Raw genomic sequence first — 13,802 nt, forward strand, 5'->3', positions numbered from 1 at the left:
ATGAGCAAGCATCTGTTTGCTCATTTAACAAATGAACGAATATTTCAAATGAACGAATATTTCAAATGAATACTGACTGTATATAACAAGGTATGTGAAGTAAAAACAAATAAAAGATTGAATTTTAATTCAAACTAGGGATTCTTACGCGCGCGCAAATGGCTTGCCCTTTAAGAAAAATTATTATTGGTGGTCTTTATGTCTTATGCATACATGGTATTTTATATATCGATTTGCATAGTAATTTTTAAGTATTTATTGATGAGACAAATTAAATAAATTAAACAAGTCATCATATAATTATATATTTTGTAAAAAATGATGAGTCTAAAAAATGCTTTAAATATTGAAATAAACACAAATAATTAATCAATTTTGGTGATTCAAGAGACAATTTTTAGGCTTTTGAAATCAATGGGGGTAAATATGTAAAAGAATAATTTTAAGGATATAAATGTCCATACACTATTCATAAGAGTATTCTCTCACTTTTTATAAGGTAGGGATATAATCATCACTATAATAAAAAAGGGTAGGCTTCTGTTGGTAAAATCTGTTTATAAATCAGTTTTACATCATTCAAAGACTACTTAAAAGTAGATAAAATCTTAATTTACCCAATTCCCTAAACCAAAAAAGACAAATCATCACTACTAACTATTTAATTCCCTAACATTCAACTTTCTTTCTTTAGTCTTTTGCTCTTTCTTCCTTGAACTTTTTCTTCTTCCGGCTCTTCTTTTTCAGCATTTTCTTCTTTGTCAACAACAGAAACTTTACTTTGCCTTTTCTTCTTCTGAGCAATTTCTATAACAGATTGAATAGTGTTCACTTCACTTGTAATTATTCCCAGGGTGTACTTTTCACGAAGTTTAGCCAAGATTATCAGCTGCAAAACAAATAACATAATCAAACCCTATACAATTAAGGAGATTTCAATAACATGAGCAAACATTTATTTCATTTAACATTTATAAGACAGTAACTGAAAGGATTAAGGGCTCAAACTAATTTTAATTAACCCACAACAATGAGCAATAGTGTATTTTTTTAGGCTTGCATTTTGAAAGTTAAGCAATGAAAAGGATGATTTCCTGTTTGCTTTGTATCGTTTATCATGATTTATTGTACGCCAAGCTAACCATTGGTAATATCCAGGAATTCTCATGTTTTCTCTACACAATAAATGGGCTCAGAGCAATTTGGTTTATGATCTAAGATGGAATAAATGCTCACTGCAAATGCTTTCTCTTGACCTTGCAGGTCCAACAGAAACTTCATGAGTCGGAGTACAAAGATTTTGTCGGTTATTTGAAGGCACTGAAGTCAAAAACTATGAAAACAGGTTCTGTTTTGCAATCTATTGCAAAACTGTTTTCTGGGCAAGAAAAACTTCTCCATAAACTACAGTGCAAAGGAGTTCAAGTTTTTCTACAAAAGTGCATGCCCAAACCATTAATATCACTAACAAACAACACCCTCGAGCAATAAAATGTAAATCATCATTCTCTGATGAGCCAAGCCATATACAGTAGCAGAAATATGAACCCGTTAAGTATTTAAAATCAATCAAGTTGCGTAACTGCATAAGGTCCAACAACCTAATCACAAGTTTCCTCAGTGACCAGTAAAAGTAACACCACAAGTTGCAGTTGTAACTTGTAAGGCAATGGCCTAAGGTATTGCTAGATTAATGGACCATAGACCTCAAAATTAAAGTAAACATTTGATAGGAATCCTTGCTCATTTATGAAATGAACAAGTAAATCCTTGCTCATTTGTCAAATGAGAAAACATTTCTTTGTGTAATTTCTTGCTCATTTAACAAATAATCAAAAACTTAATTGCTCATTTCTTAAATGAGCAAAGAATTAGTTGCTCATTTGTGAAATGAGCAAACATTTCTTTGTTTATTTATGAAATGAACAAGTAAGCAAATAGACCAAAACATCTTATTGTTAATGAGACTAATCTGAAAGACTTACATTATTTTTCTTCAAACCAGGATCCCACTTTGCACAACCCATGTATGTTTCCATGAGTCTCATCACTGCAACTCCACAATGCAAATGATTTTTATCCGAAGACTTCCATGAACCATTAATCACAGAAATTTCCATCCGCTTGATATCATTTGCCAAAATAGAACTCTGTACATTTCCTTCACATTGAATAAAGTTTGAAAAAGCAGTTCTTTGAAAATAAAAACATCAAATAAGCAAACATAATAAAATCTGATCATTCAAGTAAAAGAAACAAACATAATGTGAATAGAGATTAACTTTTTAACCATACCAAATGTTTTAAAAGCTGTTTATGATCTCCAGCATCTTCGTTATAATCAAAAAGCTCGATATTACCATTCAGTGTGGTAATGTTAAAACATACCAAATAGTAATGATCTTCTTCATAAACTGGGAAGAAAAAAAGTTGTATATCTTTGTGTGGTACAACTGATTTCATGTACACATTCTCAGCAACCTCAAAAAACATCTTATTCCGATGGGCAACAGAATCTATCTCATAGTGAATAAGACAGTCCTACATGTTAAAGAAAAAAAATTAATTACAACAAAAAAACAAAATAATTCAATAAAACAAAATTAATGAAAGAATTTGAACTTACGGTAGCACTAAGGTCAAAAAAGAAACGAGCAGGAGAATTTGGATCTCTAAACTGCTCATTATAATTCAGAATGCTACACCAAGCATTAATGATCTCTGTATCAACTTTATTTTTATTATAAAGCTTCTCAAGATGTAATCTCAAAATTTCAAGACCATTCTCTCCATTAAATACTGGTTCACTGCATAAAAAGAATAAAGAAAGTTAGTATGACTAAAACAAATGGAAGTTAATGTACAAGATAATAAATTCTATAGATAAAAAATACTTACAAACGATTTTATCATCAGCAAACATTGCTCTCAAGACGCTCATGGTGATAATGGATTGTAAATTATCATAATGCCAGACTTAAAAGGTGATCTAAAAAGCACTGATGGCTGAGGTTTGCGTTTTTTTGGAATAAAACTCTTCTTTTCTGTATCACCTTTTCTCTTATGTACAATTACAGCTTCTTGACCATCAGAAATGAGATTTTGAGGATTAGCATTCAAAGCATCACCAACAGCTTGAGAAGCATCAGCAACAGAAGCACCAACTTGTGCACTGACAGAAGCAACTACAGGTTCAGTAGGCGCATTGCTAGGGGGAGAATCAGTTTCTTGAGAAAAAACTCCTAAACTGAATGTAGGAGTTCCAGATCCTTTGGGAAGTGAACGTCCTGAAGCAGATTTGAAACTTGAATCTCCAAGTTTTTTGAACACATTTTTAGCAGCCCTATCTAAACATCCAACATCAGGAATACAACTTGCTATCTGAACACTTTCAGAAGCAATCTTAGAAACATCAATGGGTTCCGATTCATTTGGATGAACAACCATTGCATTGATTGAAGATTCAGCATGCTTTTTGTTGCTTGAAATCTCAGAAAACCTATCCCAAGCTTCAATTACTGCCGGATCTTGCCAATACTCTTCATCTTGGCTAAATGAAAGAGTGTTATCTTCAGTCAAAGTTTTGGAGCTCATCTTATGCTCATCACAAATCCCCATGGCATCTTCCTTCAACTTTTGTATCTTCTCGATGTTTGGAAAATACTTGATGGCAGCTTCATGTTTTTTTACTGAAATCCATGTATGCCAAGACCAGGTTTGTAGATGTTGTTGCAAGCTCCATAAGGCATTTCTGTAAAAAAAAAAAAAATAAAAAAAAATACATAAATAAGATAAATATAAATGAGAAGAGTAAATATGAAATGAGCAAAGTAGATTTGTAATGAGCAAAGTGGATATTGAATGAGCAAAGTCATATAAAAATGAGCAAATTGAACTTTATATGAGCATTGAAGTTTTTGCTCATTTGACAAATGAGCAAAAAATTAATTGCTCATTTGACAAATGAGCAAAAAATTAAGAACTATAATGCTCCTGCTCACAAGAAATATCCACATATTTATCATAAATGAGTTTCACAAGATTGCAGTAACCAAAGACCAACATTTACATAAAATACTTTTTCTATATTCATGAGATGCATATGAGTAATGCAAAAGCACGCATATGTCCACTTGCCTCTATGCATCATACTGAGAAGAACTCTACAAACTACAATGCCAAGTCACCCCTTTCCTTTTCCCAAAACTTAAAACTAAGATCTGCTCAACATACTACAACTTCACTTCAATTAATGAGTCTTGCAAACTGATGAGAAGAAACACATTACCCTCGTTAAAGCTCCCTTTACGATAATGTGTTCCCACAAAAACTAACTGCTTCACACTATATGCACATAAACTAGTATATTGTGTTCCTTAGGCCGTTAAGAAAGTCAGATGGAGTTCAGAGTGTTAACACAACCATATAACCTATATGTGTTGAAATTAGGTCAAACATAATCAACAGAGAAAGCAGAGGTTAAAAAAAAATAAATAAAAAAATAAAAAAACAAACAAACAAAACAGAGAAAGCAGGATGACCTTGACAGACTACTAGGCTGACAACACCAAGAAATAGGAAAACGGGTAGAAGTTGCCTAATGACCATGCACTAAGATCTAAGAAGACAATAAAGCTGATACAAAATAACTAGAAGCAATAGTACTAGAGCAGAAAAAAGTATTAATCCTTCCACTTCTTCATTTTTTTTCTCACTTGCTTCTTTCTGTTGTTGATGGTAATTTCAAGAATATAATATGTTCTCTTTTTTATTAGATCTGGCTTCTTTTTTTCTTTAAAATTTAATTTTTCAATTCCTTTTCTTTTATTCTCAGGCTTTATGTGCTCGTCACATTCCACGACCGGTTCTAAAGCAAAAAATTAATTGCTCATTTCACAAATGAGCAAAAAATTGATTCAGATTATGATTGAAGAATGACAAATAAACAAGAATAATTGTGTGTGTTTGTGTGTGTGTGTTTAAGGGGTGGAGGAGGGGGGGAGTGCATAATTAGAAGGGATCAATACTCTTGTTCAAACAATGTCTAAAAATGAACACAAAATTAATATTGGTTTCCAGAAAACTCATATAAATACCTTCCTTGGATCTTGTTCACTTTCTTCATTTGTTGTACGAATTGGATCAGATTGTTCCTAAAATCAAACAAAAACAAAAAAAAAAAAGAAAAAGAAAGTTAGAACAAGTTGAAAGCAAATATCCTAACAAATATAAACCAAGCTTACTTATAACACGTAACCAATTGCATAATTTGCTCATCTGTCAAATGAGCAAAAAATTATTTGCTCATTTCAAAAATGAGCAAGTAATTGCTTGCTCATTAGACAAATGAGTAAAAATTAGTTGGTCATTTCCAAAAGAACAAAGAATATTACAGTATATATGATTACCTTATTGGCAACTACTTGAGTTTCCACTTCAGAAGGAATGAATTTTTCCTAAATAAAAAAATGTAGGATAAAAAGGAAAAGAATAAAACAGAAAATTATAGTTAAACACCATTTTAGGTTGTGTCATGCTAGAAGAACCAACATCAAGCTTTTTAGCACGAATATTTCCAAGCCTCCCTTTAAAGAGTTCCAATTTCTCACGTGTTGCCAACATAGCTGTTGTCCACCCTTTCAAGATTGGAATTTCGCGTGCAGCTCGAACTTCCTCAAGTACAAATTGATCAACATATAATAACTACAAACAAGTAGGAAAAGAAAATTTAGTAAATTAAAAATCAACAAATAAGTAAGAAATACTACATTAAAAATAAACAAAAATTATAGTATTACCATAAGAAACAATAAAGACCCAGGTCAAGAACGAGTTGGACGTTCTTCCCAGAAAAGCTTGCCCTTCACGAGAGAATCAAGGATATACTTTGACCAATTCAAGTCCTTGATTTTATCAACATCAGAAAGAAATGTAAGAATATCAGAATTAATATTCATGTTTTGTTTCCCTGACAAAAAAATGAGCAAAACAAAAGAGAAATGAACAAATAGAAATTTAAATGAGCAAAATAAAATAGAAATGAGCAAACTAAATTGAAAATGAGCAAATTGAAAGTAAAATGAGCATAATAAAAATAAGAAGACTACCATCCATCAGTGTAGACACACAAATAACTACAAAGTTCCGTTTGAACATAGCACCAGCTGACTTATGCTCCTTCAAAAACTCTTTAAGCTCCCCTATTTTGATATAGAGTGAGTTGCTTTGGAATTGCTTTTTCCATTGCTGAATGACTTTTTTATTTCTGGAAAAATTATTTTTATCAATCTCTATGCCCCCTATTGGCAACCCAAGGACTTCATGCACATGGTCTTCAGTAATACGGAAAGGATCAGAATCAGGAATATTTAATGAGCGCGTCTTAGCATCAAAGTGCTGCACCAACCATAAACCCAACCGCAAAGGCAGTTGGGTCACCTTCAAAAACTCCATCGACCCAAATCCTATATCTCTAACTGCTTTCAACTGATTTTGTGAAAGTAAAACTGATTCCATAACTTGAACAATGGATGAGGGTGACATCCGACTATGCAATGTCCCATGAATGTGAGACTTCAAACCTTCCACTTCATTGCCTGACTTCAAACCTTGCAATTCATTGCTGGATTTCATCTCCACTACCTTAATCATCTGTTTTTCTTTCTTTAATGTGTCCTTTAAAACCATTTTTCCTTTGCCATTAGAAGATCCTGTCTTGAAACTCCTTCCTTTATATTGTGGCTGTATAGAACCACCAACAACTCCTAATTGTGCTGGCCCTGCTGCATCTTGGTCACCACCAACAACGGCTGCCCTTGCTGCATCTTCGTCACCACCAACAACTCCTAACTGTGATGCCCCTGCTGCATCTTGGTCACCACCAACTCTTAACTGTGCTGCCCCTGCTGCATCTTGGTCACCAACAATAACTCCTAACTATCCAGGCCCTGCTGCATCTTGCTCACCAACATTAACAGCAGAACCTGTCTCAACAGATGTCCTGCTCAACAAAATAGGTATCCTTGATGTCAAATGAGCAGATACTTAGCTACTAATTTAACAAAATGAACAAAAACTTAAATGCTCATTTCTCAAATGAGCAAATAGTTAATTGCTCATTTCTCAAATGAGCAAATAGTTAAATGCTCATTTGTCAAATGAACAAATACTTAGTGCTAAAATGAACAACAAAACATAAAATGAACAAGTTATCAACTACTATCAAAGCTGTGAAGAAGTTAGAGAACTTGTTTTTAAACTCAAATTCTTTCTCACTGATATCTACTTTAAGACCTGATGTGCAACATAATGAACTAACTTCTAGGCTTCTGATGTGAAAAGCCGAATAGTAAAACGCCTTCAAACTATCAGCTTCTTGGCTTCTGATGTGAAAAGCCGAACTAAGTACACGACGAAGTTGGTAGCTTTGTGGTGACGATAGTAATAACATTGCACAGGGAATTTTGATTGTGAGAATTTCTAAGACAAACAAAAGTGATGAGAGCCCTGTACTCCCATCTTAAACAGTTTTTTTCCTATTTGCTTTCACATACAAGTATTAACCTGTGGCAGTTTTAGATATATTGAAAATTACTTCCCAACATAATCTACAACTTTTTATTGCTTGTAAGTTGTGGAAATTTCGGAGGTACTCTTACAAATTAGACTCAATAATCTATTTTCCTGAAACAGTGTCATAGCACCTTCGTCCAATACTCTCTTGAGCCAAAACTTCAAAGAATTCTTGTGGTAGTGGAAATTTTTCTTATATAAAATTGTTATTCTTTACAGTGGTACACTTTAAATTATTATGTTATAAACTAATGACCATGCCTTCTGGTAAACATCAATTAATAAACACACTATACACTAAATAAGAAGTATTGTGTCACACTTATCATGTTATAAACTAAGTGAATGTGCTCTTTTGAGAAATATCTGCAAACACCAGCATTAACATCAATCAATTAACCAACATCTACAAACATCTTATCAAGAAAAGGAATCTTATATTATCTCTATATAAACGCGCCTTCAATGTATACACAATGTAAATAGATGATGTAATGCCATCACCATTAAAGCACACAGTAAACCGACAGTTAAAAAGCTAATATTTCATAAATGAACAACAAAACATAAAATGAACAAGTTATCAACTAATCTACAAGAACTCCCATACAAGTAATACAACTCATCAACTAATCTACAACAACAAAAAAAAAAATAATAACTCAAATAATAAAAATAAAATGAGCAGAAACACATACATTGTATTTTCTTGAGGAACATTTGCATTTGCAGAATCCATAGCAATTACTTCTAGGTTTCCAAAAAAAAAAACAAAGAAAATGTAAGATAATTACTCAAATGAAGCAAAATTAAAACTAAAATCAACTAATAATTACTCAAATAAAGCTATAATCAAACAAAAAATAAGATAAAACCAGAAAATAAAACATAATTGAGAACTAAAGTAAACCAAAAATCAAATTAAAATACACAAAATAATTAAAATATCTAAAATCAAGCTAAAGTCAACATAATAGCACAAATTATCAGTGATTTCTAGGTTTCCAAAAAAACAAAAAAACTGGACAATAACAAAAATAAGGCAAAATCAACTTGATAACTACTCAAAAAAACGAAAATAAAACTAAAATCAATGAAAAATACAAAGTAAAACATTATCGACACAAATTGATAAACAATGTGAGCTGAAATCAGCGAAAATCAAACGGAAATCAAAACGAAAATCAACGATGAATGTAACTGAATGTGACCTAAAATTAATTGAAAAACACGAAAATATAAACAATAAACTCACCTTGACAAAGAATTGATGAAGATTGAAGAAGTAGTGATGAAAAATCAGAGAGAATAGCAGAGAGAAAGAGATTAGAAAACAGAGAAATTGAGTGAGGAGAGAGAAAATAGCGCGTGAAAGAGGAAGGAGGAGAGAGAAAAAACGCAGGAGTTTTGTTTGACCGGGATTTAATTGTGGCCGTTGGATCTAATTGATCCAACGGTTATAATGAGTCCTCACATATAATAGGGTTCTCACATAAGGGATGTGGTCTCATATGATCCCATTTCTATATATATATATATATATATATTAACCCTTGTCGCATAGCTCCTATATGTTTCTAAACATATAGGATGGCAATGCTGTGATTATTGTGAAGTTGGTGTAAGGAAGTGGGCCCAATAATGCCAACATGTATTCTTACATGTACAACGGAGCAAGTAGCTGGCTAATCTTATAACGGGAAACGAAATAAGGAGCGGGAAAACAAAAGGCAAGTATTCATTTCCTCAATTTGTTTCTTTTTTTTTCTGTTTCTTTTCGAAAAACTCAGAAAAGGGGATGGAGTCAATTGAGGAAGGCGATACCAGAATTGAATTCGGAATACATTGATAAATTAGAGTTGATTTGACGAACAATTAATTTGATACTCCAATTGAGAAGATGCGAAATCAATTAGTGGATATATTGGGGGTCGATTTAGCTGAAGCCATGCGTGAGGAAGGTGGTAATGTTTGCGCAAGGGAGCTACGGTTTAATAGTGAAAATGTAAGTATTCGTAATTGTTGTTCACTATCTGTGTTATAAGCTGCTAATTATCAATTGATTGAAGGAATTTGTCGTTAGGGTTTGTCGACTGTTCATATTGTTGGTGGATCTGTTGTTAAAGAGTAATGGATGTATAATTCTGGTCATTGTGCGTTGAATGTAGCTGCAGTAATGTAACGAATTGTTGTTAATATGATGAATTTGTATAAACATGTTAATTTGATAGTTATTGGTAAATTTTATAATATTGGCTATGGGAGCTGCTTAATCACTATGTGTATTTAAAGGGGCTTGAAATGTCAAAGACAGTAGAAATGATTCATTTGATCTGGTATGTTATTGTTACAATCTGATTCAATATGATTAATATCAAAGACAGTAGAATTGATTTTGTGATTTTGTTTGTTAATGGTGGTATGTGCAATAATATATGATCAGTGTAGTCGATTTGTCAATGTGTATGTTACGGTTATGTATTTATGTATAGTTTGGTTTATTGATATATGTAGGGTGTTGGTGTTGGATTTGATTTTGAAGATTATGAAGAAGAAGGTGTTGGTGGAATAGGAGTTGAGGGTGAATGGAGTAGTAGTGATGAAGATGGTGAAGGAGTATTTGAGTATGTGGATGAGGTTGAAAGCGAGGGAGGTGCTTAGGGATTAGAAAACGATGAGTTTAAAGAAGCAGGAGAGGTTGTAGGGGATGAAGGTGCAAGTGGATCAGGGTTTACAACTCCTAAGAGGAGGGGGATGGTTGAGACTGTTTTTGGGGAGGAGGAGGAGGAAATACCACACCCTGCGGTGGGCATGGTATTTGGTATTTGGGAAGAGGTAGATACCTATTTTTGGAGATATGGTAGACAGAGGGGGTTTGGGATTGTTAGGGCAGCAGCTGGGTGGAGGAAGGTGAAGAAGGAATTGGGAGAAGGAAGGTGTTGTAAGCAGAAAAAGAATGCAAAGTGGACATGTGAGTGCTACGGGAAACCTTCAAGGAAGCGTAAAGTAGATATGTTAAAGGAAGGTTTGGCACATGATGAGGAAACAGCTTTGAAGCGCAAATCAAAAAAATGTGGTTGTCCAGTTGAGATATATGCTAGTGTGAATGAGGATGGAAACTGGGTAATTCGAAAGCAGATTTTGGAGCATGTTGGTCACATTGTTACACCTAGCTAGAAAGGCGAAGGATGTATCGATGTTTCGGAAGCATGAGCTGCTAGAAAAGAACAATCACTTGGTGAAGCAGGTTCAAAATGCGAAGAAGTCTAGGGTAAAAATATCCCAGATGTATAGTTCTTTTGCACGTGAGCGCAATGGAGTGGAGGAGATGGCTTTTACTCAAAAGGACTTGGAGAATGCAGTGGCGGAGAAGAAGAAACTTCAGCTTACGGAGGGCGATGCTAATGGGATGATTGAGTACTTTAACAAAATGAGTTCAGACAATCAAATTTTTTTTCATCTTTGTAGGTTTGGGAAGGATGGTGCGTTGCAGGATGTTGTATGGGTAGATGCGCGTAGTAGGGCAGCATATGAGGAGTTTTGCAATGTAGTGTGTTTTGATAGTACCTACTTGACTAATAAATTTCATCTTCCTTTTGTGGTATTCCTTGGGGTCAACCACCATGGGCAAAGTATATTGTTTGGGTGTGCCTTAATCTCTCGAGAGACTGCGGAGACGTATGCGTGGGTTTTCAGAACATGGTTGCACTGCATGGGGGGTAAAGCTCCTTTGGCTATCCTTACCGATCAAGATCCTGCTATTTGAAAAGCTATACACATCACAATGCCTGATACGTGCCACAGGTGGTGCATATGGCACATTCTTCAGAAGTTTGGGAAGTACCTAGGTAAGCTTGAGGATTTTGATGCAATGAAGGAAGAGTTGGAAAATATTATCTATGGGAGTTTGGAAGTTGATGAGTTTGTTGATCGTTGGGAGGAAGCAATTTTGTACTACGAGTTGGAAGACAATGAGTGGCTTGAAGGTATGTGGTGCAAATTGTATGCTAAATGTTATGGTTTCAGCTTCTTTTATATTTTCAGTTTCACAGTATCACAGTCACACTCACACACATATTCACACTCAGATTCATAATGAGATTGTATTGGCCATTGTATGTGATTGATACTTGGATACACTGTTGTTTGTGAAAACAGGGCTGTATGAGGAGAGGCACATGTGGATCCCTCCGTATTTGAAGCATTTCTTTTGGGCGGGAATGAAAACAACGCAACGATCTGAGAGTTTCAACCATTTTTTTAAAGGATATGTTGACAGTCACACCACCTTGTCTGAGTTTGTTGTTTGGTATTGTGATACTATGTCGATTAGAGCGGAAGCTGAAAGAATAGCTGACTCAAACACACTGCGTTATGTCAGGCCCGTAGTCACTGATTTCCCAGCGGAGTTATTGTTCCAAAAGTGTTATACGGATGCCAAATTTAGCAATTGGAGGTGAGTGAGGGTGAGCTAAGATCAAATATTCTAGTTCATTGGGAGGGAAAAATTTAATTTTGAAAATTTGCCATTTACCATGTTATCGTGGTAAACCTACTACAGTAAGTGACGAGTGCATCCACTCGCTGTCTTATCAAAACAAACACACTCATAACCCATTGGTACATATATATACTACTTAAAAAGTATTCCCCAATATTAGGTATAGATATGTACCAATTGATATTTTACTGTGGCCAACCCCGGAGCTACTTTTTTAACCCATTTTAATTAATTTCGATTTACGGTCAACTTTCTACCCACCCCTACGTAGCAGTGGTTCAACTACTAACACTAGCTCACAGAGATGTCTCGTCATAACAAACACAACTAGTTTCTGACTGGTATACATATGTACCACTATTACGAATTTAAGTACAATAGTAATTGTGAAGTTCCACTGAGGGGTATGTGACATACATGTCCTATGTTAAAATGTGATCTCATATATGTGGATTTATTTCTTTCTTTAATAGCCCCAACAAACTAAATATGACTTACCCCTATGTTAAAAAGGAAACAATTAATTGCGCGGTAGAGCATCAAAGGTTTGGATGTAATGGTAGTATATATGTTCCATTTAAACATATTTATACACCAATGGTATTTCCAATAAACCATTATTGAATGTGTAAAACAGACACAAACACAAAGTAGTTGGGGAGATAATTTATTACGTGCAGTGTAGTAGTATAAGAGACATTGATACTTGGTCAATTAACTTGATACTGTAGGAATTAGCCACACTTTAAAAAAAAATGGCAGGCCAGAGAAGCAAGAGGGTGATGGCCGGAAAGAGAGTGGTGGATGAAAACAAGGTGGTTAAAAAAAAGATACTACGGGGAATTATGAAGCGGTTAGAGTTTATGAAAAAAAATGGTTATCACGATGTGAATGGAGTAATTCGAGACTTTTACCTCCCCAAAAGAGGTAAAGAGTTAATGTTCTTGCACCAATCAGCCACAATAATTCGTGGTGGGATTGAAAATCCCATAACCGGGATCGATTTCCACCCCGAGTACCCATTCCTTATGCCGTTTAAAATGGATGGTCCCGGCCACTTTCAGAAAGAGGCATATTGTTTTATGCACTACCTTGTGGATTCTCACAAGATTGCTATTAGTGTTAACCTTTGACAATTCCGTGAAACGATTATAGATTGCATGCGAACAGGGTGGTATTGTAGGCATTGGATGCAGTTTTGGGAGCTTTTTATGTGTAACTATGATTGGGTCGCAAATGTGGAATACATGCTAGAACACCATTGTAAGGATGGTGAGGAATTTGCTATTTTGCTACTTGGCCATGATTTCACATCAGACTACGATAAAGACGTGGTTCATGTCACAGTAGAGTGGATGAATTTCTCTCTAGAGGATCCTTTTGATATGATCCACTCTAGTGAGGAACAATGCATGTATTTTAAAAGCAAGATGTTGTCGGAAAATGGGTACGATGAGATGCAACACTTGGATCTCATCACTAGGGAGCCGTTTGAGTACGACGACTACCCATCGTGGTATGTCAATCGGTTGAACGTGGCAAAGCAAAGGTTTAAGGATAAGTGCAATCCAGATTCCGGTGACTTTTGGGACGGGCATGAGCCTAATTACGATGATCCTTACATCGATCTGTGGGAAGGATACCATGACTTCGGTCTGGACGACGACTGATTGTATGCACTACTCTGGTCAATGCTCCTCCTCAGTTGGTTATTTTTAAGTCTTCTATG

General features: G+C 34.7%; 1 protein-coding gene across 1 annotated transcript; it reads left to right on the forward strand.

Annotated features, from left to right (window-relative positions):
• Positions 1-10,768: 10,768 nt before the first annotated feature.
• On the forward strand, positions 10,769-11,338 carry LOC145600575 (protein FAR-RED IMPAIRED RESPONSE 1-like). Its single transcript, XM_081656459.1, has one exon. It carries the CDS (start codon positions 10,769-10,771, stop codon positions 11,336-11,338), a length of 570 nt encoding a protein of 189 aa, XP_081512585.1.
• Positions 11,339-13,802: the final 2,464 nt, after the last annotated feature.

This window comes from Chenopodium album, chromosome 21, assembly GCF_948465745.1.
Source record: "Chenopodium album chromosome 21, dcCheAlbu1.1, whole genome shotgun sequence".
Taxonomy (NCBI): domain Eukaryota; kingdom Viridiplantae; phylum Streptophyta; class Magnoliopsida; order Caryophyllales; family Amaranthaceae; genus Chenopodium; species Chenopodium album.